The sequence below is a fragment of the Mus caroli genome, unplaced genomic scaffold (genome assembly GCF_978045245.1).
Source record: "Mus caroli unplaced genomic scaffold, Mus_caroli_1 scaffold_10, whole genome shotgun sequence".
Classification (NCBI taxonomy): Eukaryota; Metazoa; Chordata; class Mammalia; order Rodentia; family Muridae; genus Mus; species Mus caroli.
In genome coordinates this window covers 125984229-126002374 of record NW_028227265.1, presented here as the reverse complement: position 1 = coordinate 126002374, position 18146 = coordinate 125984229, and the positions used below count along the sequence as shown (strand labels likewise).

The window sequence follows — 18146 nt, the reverse complement described above, 5'->3', positions numbered from 1 at the left end:
GCTCTGTGTTGTTACTTGCCTGTTTCAGTTTCTCTTGCTGCTGGTGAGGATAGAGGGTGTGGTCCAGGCCAGGCAGATCTGTGAAGGCACAGGCTCTGGGCTTCCTAGCTTACCATACAGGGCCCCACAGAGAGTCTTTTCAACCTGTTATGTCTCTGCTCTCCTTGGTCTGGACACTAGTCAGGTCACACAACCTGTGTGGGCATTTTCGTTAGCTATTTGCTCCAGTGCTGGAATTTCTGGCATGATGATATTCCAGTGGGATGACCATAGGGGCTACTAAAGGACACCAGAGACAAGCCCACTGGATCCTTGGGCTAACCTCCTTGCCCTTGAAAAGCCACCGGAAGAGTACAGGTTTCATACTCCTGTTACACATTTTATGTGCTTAACGAACATCTGTTAGCATGTGTAGCAGTGTGGGCCTGTCACCTAAGCACTCTGGAGGTAGCAGCAGGGAGATTAGACTATGTAGTAAGCCTGTCACGAAAAGCTAGACTGTCATTTGGTGATTTATATTAAATTATTTTATTTGATATGTATAAATGCTTTGCCTGTATGTATATCTGTGTGCCGTGTGCATGGAGTGCCCACACAGAGCAAAAGAGGACATTGGAACCCTTATTATATATTTATGAGTTACAGATAGTTATAAACCATGATCTGGGTGAAAGGAATTGAACCCAGGCCTTCTGTAAGATCAGTAAGTACTCTTAACCATTCAGCCATCTCTTATATATTTGAAAAATACATTTTGTACGCGTGTCTGCGTGTATATGTGTGTGTCATAGCATCCGTGTGTGGAGGTCAGCTAACTTTCAGGGGTTGGTTTTCCTACCATAAAGGTTTTGGGTATTGAACTCAAGTCATCAGGTTTGACAGCAAGTGCCTTTACCTAATAAGTCATCTATCAGCTTGCTTTATTTTATTTAGATTTTTATCTTGTGTGTATGAGTGTTTTGCCCGCATGTAAGTGCATCATGTGCAAGCCTGATGCCTCTCTGGGAAGCCAAAAGATGATGCTGGATCCCCTGAAACTGGAGCAATGGGCAGCTGTGAACTACCATGTGGGTCCTATGTACTGACCCAAGTTTAGTCATTGAAACCATCTCTTCACCTTATGTGTTGGTTTATTTGTTTATTGAGATAGGGTCTCATTTTGTAACCCAGGCTGGCCTAGAATGTACTATATAGTCCAGGCTTGCCTCAATTCCCTGAGTGCTAGCATTACAGGTGTTAGCCATCATGCCCTAATAAACATATAATACTGAGGTCCCAGAAGAAAACAAGACCAGCACAGTTTGGACAATTCTAGTTTAAAAATATCTCAAAACCAAGGACAGAGGGTGGAACATTCTAAAACCGTAGCAAGATTTCAGACTCAGATGGAAGGATCACCTTTCCTGAGGAACATTTTTGCTTTATTTGGAGGGTAGGATATCACTACACAGACCTAGCTGACCTCAATATCCATCTTCTAAACAGCCCAACACGCTTAGCCCCCCTCTGTGTGTGTGAGTGTGTGTGTAGTGTGTGTATGTGGTATGTGTGTGGTGTGTGTGTGAGAGTGTGTGTGGTGTATGAGTGTGTGTGTGAGTGTGTGTGTGTGTGTAGTGTGTGTATGTGGTATGTGTGTGTGGTGTGTGTGTGTGTGTGAGAGTGTGTGTGTGAGTGTGTGTGTTGGTAGCATATGTACTTGTAAGTGTAGATGACAGTGCCTGTGTGTATGCACACATAGAGGCGAGGGATTCAGGTTGGCATCTTCCTCAAGTCTTTACTTTTTTTAAATTTAATTTTTATTATATATTTATAAGTATTTTGCTTTCAGGTAAGTCTGTGCCCCATGACTGTTGACTTTGGAGGTCAGAAGAGGACATTGTATCTAGTGGAACTGGAATTATAGACAGTTGTCAGCTGCCATGTGGGTGCTGGGAACTGAACTCAGTCCTCTACCAGAACCAGTTCTCTTCAGCCCCTCACTTTTATCCTGGGGCTCACAGACTGGTTAAACTGGTTGGCCCCAGGCCCCAGGGATCCTCTCATCTCTGCTTCCACAATGCTGGGATTACAGGTACCAGGCCTTAGTTTTTACATGAATTCTAGGGATCTGAATTCAGATCTTCATGCTTTCATGGCAAGCACCTGAGCCAGTGAACCACCTCCTTGACTATTGCACGAGCCATCTTCCTAGCCTCAATGCCTGGCTTTTGAGAAAGTATTATAATACTTACCAATGTTATTGGACTGCAAGGGCCATCATGCCATGTTTCCACATCGCTGGGGACTGATCCCAGTTTGTGCCTGCTGAGCAAGCACCCTATCAACTGAGCTACATCCCCAGTACTGTAAGATGGTCTTGAATTATTTCATTGAATCCTTTGTACAGCTCTGGGAGGCAGGTAATCCTGGGTGAATCCCGTTTTGCAAAGAACAAGAAAATTTCAATTGATTATTATTAATAATAAAAGGGCCAGGCAGTGGTGGTGCATGCCTTTAATCCCAGCACTTGGGAGGCAGAGGCAGGCAGATTTCTGAGTTCGAGGCCAGCCTGGTCTACAGAGTGAGTTCCAGGACAGCTAGAACTATTACAGAGAAACCCTGTCTCGAAAAAACAAAATAAATAAATAAATAAATAAATAGAAACTAGCTCACAATTTAAGGCACGGTGGAAAGTTTTGAAGTGATGGTTAGATTTACACTCAAATTGTCTTCCTCGCAGAGCTGCGTTTTTAACTATCAAGTTCCAAGCAAGACTGCCATAAAGAGGTGAATGGCAGACCAGCGGTCAGTTTATGTGGGAAGTTTTCTGGTCGTTGCAAAGCCTTGGGAAGTCACCAGGAGGTTCTAGAAGGTGGAAATTCTCTGGAGGTCCTGGACTCTCCGTAGGAGACTGGCTGTAAAGGATAGGACTGAGGCTATTGCAGTAGCGCAGAAAGTCTTTGGATTGTTAAAATATGGTTCTATTTGGTTTAGGAAACGGTTTGCTTGTAGCTCAGATGGGAGACAGAAAAGGTTTCTGGGAATAGAGGGGCGGATATTTTCGGCTTAGGACGTCGGATCATCGCCGGACACCACTGAGGGTAACAGGTGAAGCTCTGGACACCGAAGTTACAAGGCTGTCGCCAAGCCAGATCGGATCCAGTTCCCGCCACACCTAGAAGCCAGCGGGTCCCTCAGACCTTTTGTTAGAGTTGCTATCCGCACTAGGACCGCGCGACTATTTTCAGTCCACAAGCGGCCAGCGAGGGGCGCATGCGCACTGCTGGGAGGCTCTGCCCCGCCCCCTTAGAAAGGGTCGCGCTTGTCACGTGTTCAGTTCAGGCGTCCCGATCACGTGACCGCGGCGCATGTCAGCTGATGCGAGAGGGTTTGAAGCGGCGCCGGGAGGGAGCGAGGCTGCAGTGACCGCGGCGCGCGCCGGGACCCGCCCGCGTCTCGCGCTCACCCTGCGGCCATGGCCACCCCGGCGGGCCGGCGCGGCTCAGGTGAGCGCGGGCGGCGGGAGGGCGCGCCCGGCTGCGCGACCTCGGGTGACGAGCGCCCAGCCTTCCGCTGCAGTCCAATTCTGGAAGATGGGCTTTCGGCGTCTAGAACCTGGGCGGCGGGCGGGCCAGAATCTCCTACCTCAGGCGGAGAGCTTCTACCTGGGCGGCGGGTGGGCATCGAGCGTCCAGCTTAGTGTTCTGACGTTCAGGGCGGACTTCTCAGTGTTCCTATGAGAGATTGACAAATGATACCTCCTAGAATCTGGGCAGTGGGTGCGCAGCGACATCTCCGACCTTGAACGTCAAGCGCCCAACTTCCCGTTCGTCAATTCCAGTGCGGACTTCTCAGATGCTCCATAGGGGAGAGATGGGTAGATGGCTCCCAGAACCTGGGCTTCCAGTTCTCAAGTTTTTCAAGTCCTCATATGAGAGAGATAGACAGTCGCATCCTAGAACCTGGGTGGTGGGTGGGTACCAACAACATCTCTAACCTCAGGTGAACAGCTTGCATAGAACCCAGAACTCAGGTAGTAGAGGTACCAGCAACTCTTGGCCTCAAGCACTGAGAGTCTACAGTTCCTAGAACTGGGTGGTGGGTGGACACCATCTTCCCCAGCCTCTTGCTCCAAGCTCTCCATTTTTCCCTTTAAAGTGTGGTGCAGACTTATGGAGGAGAGATGGGCAGTTGGTTCTCAGAACCAGTGGGTGGGCCCCAGCCTTTAAAACCTCTGCAGAGAGCTTATTGTTGTTGATGACAATCCTGAAGGCCAGTACAAACTTAGTTGCCTTATGAGAGAGAGAGACAGAGCGTCCAAAGAACTTGGACAGTGGGTGGGCTTAAGATTCTCCAGTTTAAGAGGGCAGGACTCCTGATAATCCCAGCCTTCACCTCCCTTGTACTGGGATTCTAAGCATGTGTCACCATGGATGGCTGTATTATTGTTATTACGAAACATTTCTTTCCAGGGTTGTTTGTGACCTGTGAGAGTATTGCCTTCCCCAACCTAGTCTCTTCTCAGTTTGTAAACAGGTGCCAGCCAGCCAGCCAGCCAGCCAGCCAGCTAGCTAGCTAGCTAGCTTCTTTCATTAGGACAGTATTTGAAGCCCGAGCTTTTGTTAGTGGTAGTTTGGTTTTGTTTGGATCAGGTTCTTATTCTATAGACCCTGAACTTCTTTTACTTTTGTTTTTGTCTGTTTTGAGACAGAGTTCTGGAATTCTGGTATCTGCCCTCTTTGCTTCCAGAATTCTGCCAGACTTGAACCTGTGATACTCCTTTCTCAGCCTCTGAGCACTGTGATTACAGGCCTAGTCGAGTCTTCCTCCTCCTCTTTCTCTCCTCCTTCTGGATTGAACCTAGGGCCATGTACCACACTACCACTCAGCTATGTCCCAAGCTATAGCCAAAGTTCTAGTTCCTCAGTTTGCCATAACTCAGACAGCAACCGGCACATGAGACCCAAGGCTTCCCTTCTGGAATCCAATGCCCAAATGCTCAGCCTCCCTGATCATATAGGCAGGAAGAGAGCTAGAGGGATGTTCTCCACAAATTAGGGGACTAAACTACAGTTCCTCAAACTCATGCCTTCCTAAAATGAGATTGTGTGCTCCCAGCTTCCTGGCTCATCACTGAGAAATCTGGGGATGGCATCTTGTGTTGATCTCTCACTGTGTGCTGCCTGCAGACATTCATGTGGGAGTCCTGGCTGGTAATGCCTGGGATGGGTTACAGCCTGCCTTTGGTTTTCCTCCTTACTAGCTTGTAAACATGCTCGTCTAGACCGAAAAGGGAGGAGCCAGGTAGGAACCACGGGTAGTGACTTGGCCCAGCCTTTCCTGGCAGCTTTGGGCCTGGAAGAGTGGCTCACAGATAGAATGCTTCTGTAGCATGCCCCTCAAACCTAGCTATGCACTGAGGCATGGGTCATTCTCTGGTTGGTCTGGCAGGATTCTCAAAGTAGTTTCTGGATCTCAGCCTTAGAGGTAGATGGTTTTAATTTCCACTTTTTAGACGAATTGAGGGAGGTGGACTGTCTTAGTCAGGGTTTCTATTCCTGCACAAACATCATGACCAAGAAACAAGTTGGGGAGGAAAGGGTTTATTCAGGTTACACTCCACATTGCTGCTGTTCATCACCAAAGGAAGTCAGGACTGGAACTCAAGCAGGTCAGGAAGCAGGGGCTGATGCAGAGGCCATGGAGGGATGTTACTTACTGGCTTGCTTCCCCTGGCTTGCTCAGCCTGCTCTCTTACAGAACCCAAGACTACCAGCCCAGAGATGGTCCCACCCACAAGGGGCCTCTTCCCCTTGATCACTAATTGAGAAAATGCCCCACAGCTGGATCTCGTGGAGGCATTTTCTCAACTGAAGCTCCTTTCTCTGTGATAACTCCAGCCTGTGTCAAGTTGCCACAAAACTAGCCAGTACACCCACTTAGGAAACATTCTTGAGGTTGATCATCACACTGTATCACAATTCTATAAATACACTAAAACCCACCAGATTTTCCGTGTGTGGGTGTGTTTGTGTGTACACTTGTGAGTGCAGGAGCCCTGTGGCCAGAAGGGACAGCAGATCCCCTGGAGCTAGAGTCACAGGCTGCTGTGAACTGCCATGTGTGTAATTGCAAAGCCCTGCAAGAACAGCACGTGTTCTTAATCACTGAGCTATGTCTCCAGCCTCCATCCTGGGTTTTGATTCTCTAACACTGAAAGAGAGAGAAAAAAAAAGTTGCTTTAAGAGATGACTTAGCGGTTAAGAGTACTGACTGCTCTTCCAGAGGTCCTGAGTTTAATTCCCAGCAAACACATCGTGGCTCACAACCATTTGTAATGGGATCAGATGCCCTCTTCAGGTGTGTATGAGGACAGTGACAGTAGTGAACAACAAAGACTGTCCTTTGACTTCTGTCTTAGTTCGGGTTTCTATTCCTGCACAAACATCATGACTAAGAAGCAAGTTGGGGAGGAAAGGGTTTATTCGGCTTACACTTGCATACTGCTGTTCATCACCAAAGGAAGTCGGGACTGGAACTCAAGCAGGTCAGGAAGCAGGAGCTGATGCAGAGGCCATGGAGGAATGTTCCTTACTGGCTTGCTTCTTGGTCATGATGTTTGTGCAGGAATAGAAACCCTGACTAAGACATGGACTGAGTCGGGAATTTGGCTTTTGGCTGTGGGATTCCCAGAACTTGACTCCCTGCAGGGTTTACTGCAGAGGACAACCTGTGGGGGGTTTGTCCTTTCCTTCTACCATATGGGTCCCAGGGATTGAACTCAGGGTGTCAGGTTTGGCAACAGGCACCTTTACCTTTACTGATCCACCTTGCCAGCCCGTTTTGGGGTTATTCTGGATCAGGGGTTATTCTAATTATGTGGCCTGTGTTTTGCTATGTAGTTCAGGCAAGCCTTGAACTTCTACGTAGCTCGTGAGTGCTGGGTTTACAGACATGAGTCATTATATCAGCCTTTATTATTATTGTCAGTTTCTAATGAGTTCAAAGGTTATTCTTGGGGGATTTGTCCTGAGAACACTGGAATTTGGGCCCTGCTCTGTGTAAATTACCTGTAGACGGGAGTTTGGCTAAGTGTGAGGGCTTTGCCAAGCCCTCCAGGAAGCCAGCCAGCCAGCCTACAAGAGGACTGGTGGATTTTTCTTTTTTGGCTAGCCTCAATCCAGACTCTGTGATACAGGCTTTCTGTTTCTGAATATTGAGTTCTTAGCTTGTGGAGGATGATGGGTGCTTCATTTGGAAGATGAGGTTGAGGCTCAGTGAGGAGACTAAACTTAGATTGTCAGGCTTGGTAGCAAACATCTCTACTCTCTGAGCCATCTTACTGCCAACTGTTAACTTTCAAACTTTGGACAAATGGCTGAAGTGCCTATTTGACATATCTAAGTAGATATTGGCTTCCAGGTTCATCTCTCACTTCCTACCTGTTACAGGACTTTCCTCGCTGGCAGACCCCACCCTGCCCTCTAACTCTCCATCATGGTCCGGGCTGCCCTTCCCTATATAATGAACCATTTCGGTTATCTGGACCCTTCATCTACTTTTTTAGGCCTTCTGGCTACTGCACCTGGTTCCCTTCACTGCCTCCTCCTTTCCCCCTCCCCCTCTACCTCTCCTGACATGGCTGTCCACTCTGTACTCTCCCAGACGTCCCTGCCTTTGGCTATGCTCTCCCACATATCTATAATAAATGTTCTCCTCCACCATACCTAGGGACAGTCACGCTCTATTTCTTTTTTTTTTTTTTTTTCATTCACTTACCCTCACTTCCTCCTTTCTCCCCAAGACAGAATCCTAGACTGGCCTAGGATGTAGCTGAGGGTGATCTTGAACTTCTGATCCTCCTGTCTCTGCTGTCTCTGCCTCACGAGTGCTAGGATTATAAGCATGTGTCATGCCAGGCTCTTTCCTTCTTTCTCTCACTATATGGCCCATGCTGGCCTAGAACTTGTAATTCTGCCTCAACCTTCCAGTTTTGGGATTACAAGTCTGTACCTTCTCCCTGATCTACCCACCTCCTTCCCACTTGTCTTCCTGGTCTTGCCAGGATCTCATGTATCTCAAGCTGACCTTAAACTTGAGGTATAGCGAAAGATGGACTTGATTTCATGATCCTCCTGCTTCTGGCTCCCAAAAGCTGGAGTTTCAATTGTGCACCACCATGCTCCATGTTTTACATGCTGGGATTAGACTCAGGACTTTGTACATTCTAGGCAAGCACTCTACCAACTGAGCTACATCCTGGCCCTGTTTTGTTTTTTGTTTTTTGTTTTTTTCAAAATACTTTTTATTACATTTACTCATTGCATGTGCACATGAAGTTCTCTCCCTCTATCATGTGGGTTCAGAGGATCAAGCTCAGGTTGTCAGGCTTGGCGGCAAATACGTTACCTACTGAGTCATCTTATAGTTTTTCCAATACATTCCTCCTTTCCTGTAAAATTGGTGGAGGCTTGCTGGTGAAGGAAGCAGAGGGCATCGTCCATCCCTGATCTACTCTCCTTTCCCATCCTTTTAGAGACTGAGAGGCTACTGACCCCCAATCCTGGATATGGGACCCAGGTGGGGACCTCACCAGCCCCAGCCACCCCCACAGAAGAGGAAGACCTCCGCCGCCGCCTCAAGTACTTCTTTATGAGCCCATGTGACAAGTTCCGGGCCAAAGGCCGCAAGCCCTGCAAGCTGATGCTGCAGGTGGTCAAGATCTTGGTGGTCACTGTGCAGGTGAGACCAGCCAGGCAGGACCTTGGCCAAATGCTTCCATAGTCACAGTTTGCATCTTAGAGTGGCCCCTTGCTGCCATGTAATAATGATGACAGTGGTATTACCAGTCAGGAGGAAATCTGAGATTTATGGTCAATAATTCTTTTTAGCTCCCAGAAGCACTGGCTACTCTCTCACTTCCGTCGTATACCCAAAATGCCCCCGAGGCTCACACAATTATTGTGTAAAGTTACCCAGTGGCTGAGTACAGGATAGATGGGAATTGAATTCAGTCAATCTGATGTTATCCTTTCTGATCTCCCCTCAGCAAAAGTAGACCACTAATGTTACCTATCATGGAGGCATGGGTTTAGCACACACCCTATCAATCAGTAAACATACACTGACCATTCATTCACCACTCCTGTGTGGTATACTAGTACCCACCTTGTGCTGTGCACTGGGGATGCTTTGATCAATATAGCATGGAACTTAAAGAGGCAAAAAAGAAAAAGTACAAGGAGGTGGTTTGCTGGCTGGTTTTTATGTCAACTTGATATAATCTAGAGTCATCAGACAGGAGGGAACTTCAACTGAGAAAATGCCTTCAGCCTAAGATCCGGCTATAGAAAAGCCTGTTGGGCATTTTCTTAATTCATGATTGGCTGGGGAGAGCCAAGCTCATTGTTGGTGAGGCTGTTCCTGGGATGGTGGTCTGGGTTCTATAAGAAAGCAGGCTGTGTAAGCCATGAAGAACAAGCCAGTAAGCAGCACCCCTCCATGGCCTCTGCATCAGCTCCTGCCTCTAGGCTCCAGCCCTATTTGAGTTCTTGTCCTGACTTTCTTCCATGATGAAGTGTGATGTGAAAGTATAAACAAATAAACTTCTTCCTCCCCAGGCTGCCTTTGGTTATGGTGTTCTATCACAGTAGTAACTCTAAGACAGCTGGGGATATGGTTCAGCTGGTGGAGTGCTTTCCGGGCATGCATGAAGCCTTGTGTTCCATCCCCAGTATTTCATAAACTCATTTTGGTGTACACCTGTCATCCCACCATGTGGGAGATGGAGGCAGGAAGATGAGGAGTTCAAAAGTATCTTTGACTACATAGTGAGTTACAGGCTATCCTGTGCAGTGCCAGTAGGGCCTTGTCTCACCTCAGTGTACATCTCTTGGGCTCTCTTTTTCTTCTTCCTCTCCCTGTGCCTTGCTGAGTTGTACTATCAAGGCCAACCTCTGGCTTTTTCTTGGCAGCTCATTCTCTTTGGGCTCAGCAACCAGCTGGTGGTGACATTCCGGGAAGAGAACACCATTGCCTTCCGACATCTCTTCCTGCTGGGTTACTCTGATGGGTCTGATGACACCTTTGCAGCCTACACACAGGAGCAGCTCTACCAAGCCATCTTCTATGCTGTGGACCAGGTATGGTGAGCAGGCGTTAGGGGGTTGAGGGAATACTGTACTGAACAAGTCGGGCTGACAGATCCTCTCCTTCTCTACCCATAGTACCTGATACTACCTGAGATATCCCTGGGCCGGTATGCCTATGTCCGTGGTGGGGGCGGGCCTTGGGCCAATGGATCAGCTCTGGCTCTCTGCCAGCGGTACTACCACCGTGGCCATGTGGACCCAGCCAATGATACCTTTGACATTGATCCAAGGGTAGTCACTGGTAAGTAGCCAGGGCAGGGCCTAACTATCAGGTGTGTAGGCTTCTGGGATTAAAATCCTGACATCTAGGGTTCAGAGATTTTTCTCAAAATTAGATAGCCTACCTAGAATCCCCCAGTGAGGCCCTGGGGTATGGCTCAGAGGTAGATGTCTTGCCTAGAATCCCATAGTGAGGGGCAAAAGGTGAGGCTATGGGGGGAAAAAGTAGAGAAAAAGAAAAAAAAGATCTAAAATTTTAACCTTGTCACTTGCACATCTGTGTGATCAGATTGTATAATCAAGAATAATTTGGCTGGGAAGTGGTGGTGCATGCCTTTAATCTCAGCACTTGGGAGGCAGAGGCAGGTGGATTTCTGAGTTCGAGGCCAGCCTGGTCTACAGAGTGAGTTCCAGGACAGCCAGAGCTACACAGAGAAACCCTGTCTGGAAAAACAAAAACAAAACAACCAGGAATATACAGTGTGCTTAGTGGAGTGCGTGACACATCTACTCACTGAGCATCTGGAGGGCCTGTGGACCGCTGTGGTCTTTATAGAGCATAAGGCAGAAGGTTAAATGTGAAGGGATGGACTGAAAATGTAGCTCCAGTGGACTCTGGCCTAGCACACAGATTCTAGACTTGATCCCTAGTGCTAGAAGAAACAATAAAGCATAAACTGGGAGTTAAAACAGTGAAGAAGGCCCAACAGGACTGTAGGAGACCAGCCTGGGCCTCCCTGTTCCCTGAGTCCTTTTGTATGACTGCCTGTCCGCAGACTGTATCCAGGTGGATCCTCCTGACAGACCCCCTGACATCCCTAGTGAGGAGTTGGACTTCATGGATGGCAGCACCAGTTACAAGAACCTCACACTGAAATTCCACAAGTACTACCCTTTTCTCTTGAGGGGGCTGGGTCTTTGAGGGGCTCAAAGGTCCAGCTGAGGGTGGGGAGAGTGGAGTGGCCAGAGTCCAAACATTGGAGCTGAGGCCACTTTCATGGAGTCGATAGGGGGCAGGGCCCTCACCCAGTGACCTAGCGTGTCACTGAGTAAGCAGTTTCCTCTGCTAGCTGCAGAGTCAGCATGGGATAGGAGTGACTGACACTGGGCCCCTGCCCCTCACCCAAGCCTCCCCCAATAGGCTGATCAACGTCACCATCCACTTCCAGCTGAAGACAATTAACCTGCAGAGCCTCATCAACAATGAGATCCCTGACTGTTACACCTTCAGTATCCTGGTGAGCAACTGGGTGATCCTCTTGACCCCCAAGCTCTCCTGCATGGTTGAGGGACTTCAGAGGAATATTCACTCAAGACGAAAGGAGAGTGATGGGTAGAGGCTGGGACATGGACCAGCTGTCAGGGGGGTTGGGGGTTGGTATGAGAGTGATGGGTAGAGGCTGGGACAACGGAGTAGCTGTCATGGGGGTTGGTATGAGAGTGATGGGATAGAGGCTAGGACAGACTGGCTGTCATGAGAGCTGGGATTGGTGTTTGGGGCTGCTCCAGCTTACTCTACCCTTCAGATCACATTTGACAATAAAGCGCACAGTGGGCGAATCCCCATCCACCTGGAGACCAAGACCCACATCCAGGAGTGCAAACACCCCAGTGTCTCCAGACATGGTAAACTCTCCCATCCTCAGACCCCCCTATTACCCTCAGATTAGTCCTGTCTCTCCCAGACATTTCTTGGGCCTCAGATAGTACTGTCCAGGGGCCCTTACAATTCATGATTTGTCTGTGACCCCAGGCCAGTGTTGATCAGGCATCTTGACTGTGTAGGAGTCCTGGGTATCTTAGTTAGGGTTTCCATTGCTGTGAAGAGACACCATGACTAAGGTAACTCTTATAAAAGAAAACATTTAATTGGGGCTGGTTTATAGTTTCAGAGGTTCAGTCCATGGCGGGAAGCATGAAGACTTGGTACTAGAAGGAGAGTTCTACGTCTTGATCCAAAGGCAGCTAGGAGGAGGGTCTCTTCTGCACTGAGTGGAGTTTAAGCACTAGGAACCCTCAAAGCCCACTTATACAGTGACACACTCCCTCCAACAAAGTCACACACTCCCACCTGGGGGTGCATTGGAGAACTCTCACCTGGGCTCCTCCAACAATGCCACACACCTCAATAATGCCATTTCCCATGGGCCAAGCATATTCAAACCACAATGGGCCTGGTCAAGTTCATCATAAGGAACCAAGCCTGTCATCCTTGTCTGTGTGTGGTGAATCCCAGGTTACCTTGTCCCAAAATAAAGCAAAACAAAATGGGCTGGAGAGAAATTCTGGCTAATAGGAGTCCCTATGTTCAATTCTCAGTGCTTTGAAAACATTTTTAAAAATTAGTTTTCCTGTAATCCCAGTATGAATTCAAGACCAGCCTTGGCTACATAGTCAGTTTGAGGTTAGCCTAGGATGTATGAGATCCTGCCTTTGAGACAAACAACTAAACAAGTTGGAGTTGTATTTTAGTGGTCGAGCACTTGGCCTAACACCACATTGCTCCATACCAGTGTTCATCGGGGATTTTTGACACTCCATGCTACACACACACACACACACACACACACATCCTTCTCCTCCACGGCTTCTTTCCTGGCCCAGCCAACTCCTAGTTCCAACCTCCTCTGGCCCTGCATGGCTTTTGATCACTGTCTCCTGTTTCCTGTAGGAGACAACAGCTTCCGGCTTCTGTTTGATGTGGTGGTTATCCTCACCTGTTCCCTGTCCTTCCTGCTGTGTGCCCGCTCACTGCTCCGTGGCTTCCTGCTGCAGAACGTGAGGCCCTGTTGTCACGAGCGCTGGTGCCCACCTTGCCCAGCCCTGGGGCCATGGTAGGGGTTATGACCTAGTGGTTTCTAGACAGACCCTCACCTGGGCTTCTCCCATAGGAGTTTGTTGTATTCATGTGGAGGCGGCGGGGTCGGGAAATCAGCCTCTGGGAACGGCTGGAGTTTGTCAATGGCTGGTACATCCTGCTGGTCACCAGTGACGTGCTCACCATCTCAGGGACTGTCATGAAGATTGGCATCGAGGCAAAGGTGTGAGTCCTGTCAGTGCATGTTCTCAGGGCCCAGTGTCTCTGTCTCCAGGCCTGCTTGGGGGCCACCTCCCCTCCAGGTAGAGAGTACAGCCCACGGGTCGACTCCTTGCTTATGCCCACAGAACCTAGCCAGCTATGACGTCTGCAGTATTCTCTTGGGAACCTCCACTCTGCTAGTCTGGGTCGGTGTCATTCGCTACCTGACATTTTTCCACAAGTACAACGTGAGTGTCCTGTGCCTGAGCCCCACCTGGGCAGTATCTGCCCCACACCTCCCAAATAAACCCAAACACACAAAGCAGTAACTAGTTCCTGCCAATCAGTGACTCCTCACAACACTTTCTTTGCTTGCTTGCTTGCTTTTTTCTTTATTAATTAAAAAAACATTTTTTGAGACAGGGTTCCTCTGTGTAGCCCTTGCTACAGTAGTATTGGAACTCGTTCTGTAAATCTGGTTGGGTTCGAATTCAAAGATCTGGCTCCCTCTGTCTCTCAAGTGCTGGCCCTAAAGGCATGTGCCTAGCTTTTTTGTTTTGTTTTGGTTTTAGTTTTGGTTTTTAAGACAAAATGTTTTGTAGCCCTGCTTTGCCTTCCTATCTAGTTAAGGATGACCTTGAACTCCAGACCTTCCTGTCTTTCACCTCCCAAGTGCTGGAATGACAGCTGTGTTTCATTATGTAGTGCCAGGGATTGAACTCAAGTCCCTGTGCATACTACGCACTCTACAATTGAGCTATATCACCAAACCACAGATCTCTTTCTTATACCCACCTACCACAGACACACGAGTCTTTGTACCTGGGCAGGACCACGGAGCCTGTCCCATCCAGCTGAGTCCAGCTGTGGTATGTTCTAGACTCCTCCCAACTGGGTCCTGCCCTGTCTAAACTCTGAGCAGCCCTTCTGACCACATTGGTGAGGCCTTCCCTACCGTCTGAGAGCTAGTTGGGTTGTGACCATTGCTTTCATTGTGGTCCCCTTGCCCTTCTGCAGATCTTGATTGCCACGTTGCGAGTGGCACTGCCCAGTGTCATGCGTTTCTGCTGCTGTGTGGCTGTCATCTACCTGGGCTATTGCTTCTGTGGCTGGATCGTTCTAGGGCCCTACCATGTGAAGGTATGGGATACTGGGGGCTGTAGGTGTTTGTTGAATTATCATCAAGGGGCTTTGTATTTTTTCATTTGTATAAGTAAATGTGCTTGTGTGTGTGTGTGTGTGTGTGTGTGTGTGTGTATGTGTATGTGTACGTGTATGTACTCTGTATACACATGTATGTGGAAGCCACAGGTCAGCCTTTACTATCATTCTAAAAATTCATTCACCTAATAGGTTTGTTTTGTTTCTAGACAAGGTCTCACAGTGTAGCCTTGACTATCCTGGAATTCACTGTACAAGTCAGGCTAGCCTCAAATTCACAGACATGCATGTGTCTGCCTCCAGAGTGTTGGGATTAAAATCAGGTGGCAAAATGTCCACAGAAAGTCTAATTGGCCTGTAGCTCATGATTAGGATAAATTAGCTGGCCTGTGAGCTCCAAGGGATCCTCCTGTCTCCACCTCCCCAGTGCTGGGATTACAAGCACCCTTTTACACCCAGTTTTTTATGTAGGTGCTGGGGATCAAACTTGAAACCTCATGCTTTCTAGTCAGCTTTACCAGCTGAGCCACCTCCTATGCACCCTGTAGCAGTTTTGTGTTCTGTCCCTTCAGACCCTCAATGCTCCTGACATTGACTCTACAACTTGGTCATTCTTGTGGTCACTGATGACTGTCTTGTTTGTGTTACTCCACCTGTCAGCCCCTCTGAGTCCTGAGGAACCAGCCCTTGACCCTGTGACCTTTCTGTTGACCCCATGACCTTGTATTGATATGATGACCCTCAGATGGGCCCAGTTGCCATCTTCCTGCCCACTGACCCCTAGTGAGCCCAACAGCCGCCCCCCCCTCATATATCTTCTCACCCTACCTCACTGCCTACAGTTCCGCTCGCTGTCCATGGTTTCTGAGTGTCTGTTCTCACTCATCAACGGAGACGACATGTTTGTGACGTTCGCGGCCATGCAGGCCCAGCAGGGTCACAGCAGCCTGGTGTGGCTCTTCTCCCAGCTGTACCTTTACTCCTTCATCAGCCTCTTCATCTACATGGTGCTGAGCCTCTTCATTGCACTCATCACCGGTGCCTATGACACCATCAAGGTCAGCCATCTCTACCATCTCCTCCCTGGGAGTCCTGGCTTCCCCTTCCCCTCCCCTGAACATTTTCAGCCCTGAGTTCCAAGAGTCGCCTGGCTTCACAAAGTTGTCCTGGCTTCACAATAGTTGGAACAGGTAAGACTCAGAAGCTATATAAAGTCCAAAGGAAGAGTGGCCAGGAACTGGGTTTGGGGTAGTTGGGGTTGTTTGAGTCATCCTGGAAGCATAGCCTAGGATGTACTATAGCTGGACTCAGTTGGATGGGCAGGAAGGGATGGGCTCCCATGGTCCCTCATGGGTACAAAAATGTGCCAGTATTTTCTCTCTCTCTTTCTCTCTTTCTCTCTCTGTGTATGTGCTCGCTCTCTCTCTCTCTCTCTCCCTCCCTCTCTTTCTCTCTGTGTATGTGCACTCTCTCTCTCTCCCTCCCTCTCTTTCTCTCTGTGTATGTGCTCTCTCTCTCTCTCTCTCTCTCTCTGTGTGTGTGTGTACGTGCATGCATGCATGCATGTTACATGTATCAGAGGACAAACCACAGGAATTGGTTCTCCCCCTTCACTGTATGGATCATAGACCTGAACACAAGTTACCAGCTTTGCAGAAAGTGCCTTTACCTGCTACACCATCTCACTGGCTTCCTCCCTCTCTCATACCATCTTTTTTTAAAAACCATTTACTTATTTAGGGGTGAGAGGAGGTTGTGCACTGAACAGTGTGTTTGGAAATTAGAGATGACTTGTGGAAATCAGCTCTCTCTGTCCACCATGTGGAGTCATCAGGTTTGATGGCAAAACTTTTATTTCCCCTCTGAACCTTCTCACAGGTCTGTTAAGATCTTTCCTTTGAGAGTGAGCTTGAACATCTGCCCAGTGTCCACCACCTGAGAGCTGGGCTTATAGATAGATGCATACTATCACCTCCATTGTATGTGGTGCTGGGGGTAGCACTCAGGACTTCCTGCATGCTATGCAGTCACTCTACCAGCTGAAACACACATTCAGCTTAGGGGCTTTTTCAGGACCACCCTAATACCCAACTACAGCAGGGACAACAGGGTCCCCCTGTACAACCCTCCATGTTTCCTCTATACCTATTGCTAGTGGCTGTCCATACACAGACCATTCATATTCCTCACTATCACTAGATAGACAATGACCACTTGATTCTCCTTGATACCCAGCACCCCAGACTCCTTACAAGATGTTTGCTGGGTTAATTCTCCTCTTGTGTTCTCATCTAGGAAACTACAGCCTGCAGGAAAGCTACTTCTTTGTACCCTATAAGATAGGGGAGTTTTACACCACACACATACACACACATGCACACACACACAAGGCAAAAATATACATAACTATCCAAAAATCAGTGCAGCTAGGTGGCTGCTTGGGACATTCCCTTCATCTCTTGAGAATTCTAGATTGAAGAGATGGGAGCCCGAGGAAGAGCATACTTGTAGAAAGGAACATCCAAAGACTAGGAGGCAGAAAGGACTTGAAGAAATAGCGATGGTGCCAGGAAGTCACAGGGAGAATTTACGGGGAATCTGCCTCATTCTAAGTCACTGGCAGTGGATGTATGCACTCTTTCCCACATGGATGGAAGCTGTACCACAGGTACATTACAGTCACCCAGACCCCAAGCAGCCACACTGAGTCTTGCTGCAACACTTGGATATCACATACACACAGGACCCTTGGATGCAGGAGTTCAGGCTTTATGCCCACACTGTTCCAGCTGAGACGCTGGGTTACTAAATACCAGTCTAGGCTTCTGGCCCGCAGCAGAGGGTACTGAACCAATGAGCCTGAGACCTGCGGCCACATCCGGGCATAGGGAAGATTTCTACAGTGAAGCAAGCCACAAAGCAAAGGTCCAGAAATGAGACCCAGAGTGGTCACATCAGAGCAACAGCAGGACGTCCAGTTGGCCGGACCTAAAGAGCATTAGAGGTCAGGGACCATCTTTCATGCTGAGTTCGGGGAATCCTATCTTTCCAGCACCCAGGAGGTACTGGCACAGAGAAGAGTGAGCTCCAGGCCTACATCGAGCAGTGCCAGGATAGCCCCACATCTGGCAAGTTCCGTCGTGGCAGTGGCTCAGCTTGTAGCCTTCTCTGCTGCTGTGGAAGGTTGGAGCCCCAGATCTGGGTTGTGGATTGATAAGAGGCTGGGGAAAGAAGTGTGTGCCAGAGAGACTGGATGCCTCTTTTTTCCATTTCTCTCTTCCAGGGACTCCCCGGAGGACCATTCGCTGCTGGTGAACTGATCCAAGATGATTGCTACTAGACTTTATCCCCATGTACTGCTGGGACCCCAGCTTATTTATTTTTAGAATTTGCTTTAAAAGATCTGCATCTGACAGGCCTTGTGAGGGCTTGGGCTGATCGAATCGGACACTGGGGAAAGGGAGGGCATGTAGGGCGGCTGTTAAATAAAAGGGAATGTAAATGCGGTGGTCTAATTTGTAACAGGTGAGGCAGCCCTTTCATAAATCGTCAGCTCCTTTAAGAGGCCGCCACACTAGGCATGGCTGGCGCAGTGCGACCTTCCAAGCATGGCGGGA

At 48.6% G+C, this 18146-nt stretch overlaps 1 protein-coding gene across 1 annotated transcript; it reads left to right on the top strand.

The window, feature by feature from the left end:
* Positions 1-3333: 3333 nt before the first annotated feature.
* On the top strand, positions 3334-18031 carry Mcoln1 (mucolipin TRP cation channel 1). Its single transcript, XM_021169601.1, has 14 exons — positions 3334-3485; positions 8516-8721; positions 9954-10121; positions 10206-10371; positions 11126-11234; positions 11491-11587; positions 11876-11975; positions 13021-13127; positions 13241-13390; positions 13515-13616; positions 14386-14508; positions 15372-15587; positions 17582-17712; positions 17813-18031. The coding sequence occupies exons 1-14, from the start codon at positions 3455-3457 to the stop codon at positions 17847-17849; spliced, it is 1743 nt and encodes a 580-aa protein (XP_021025260.1). The 5' UTR covers positions 3334-3454; the 3' UTR covers positions 17850-18031.
* Positions 18032-18146: the final 115 nt, after the last annotated feature.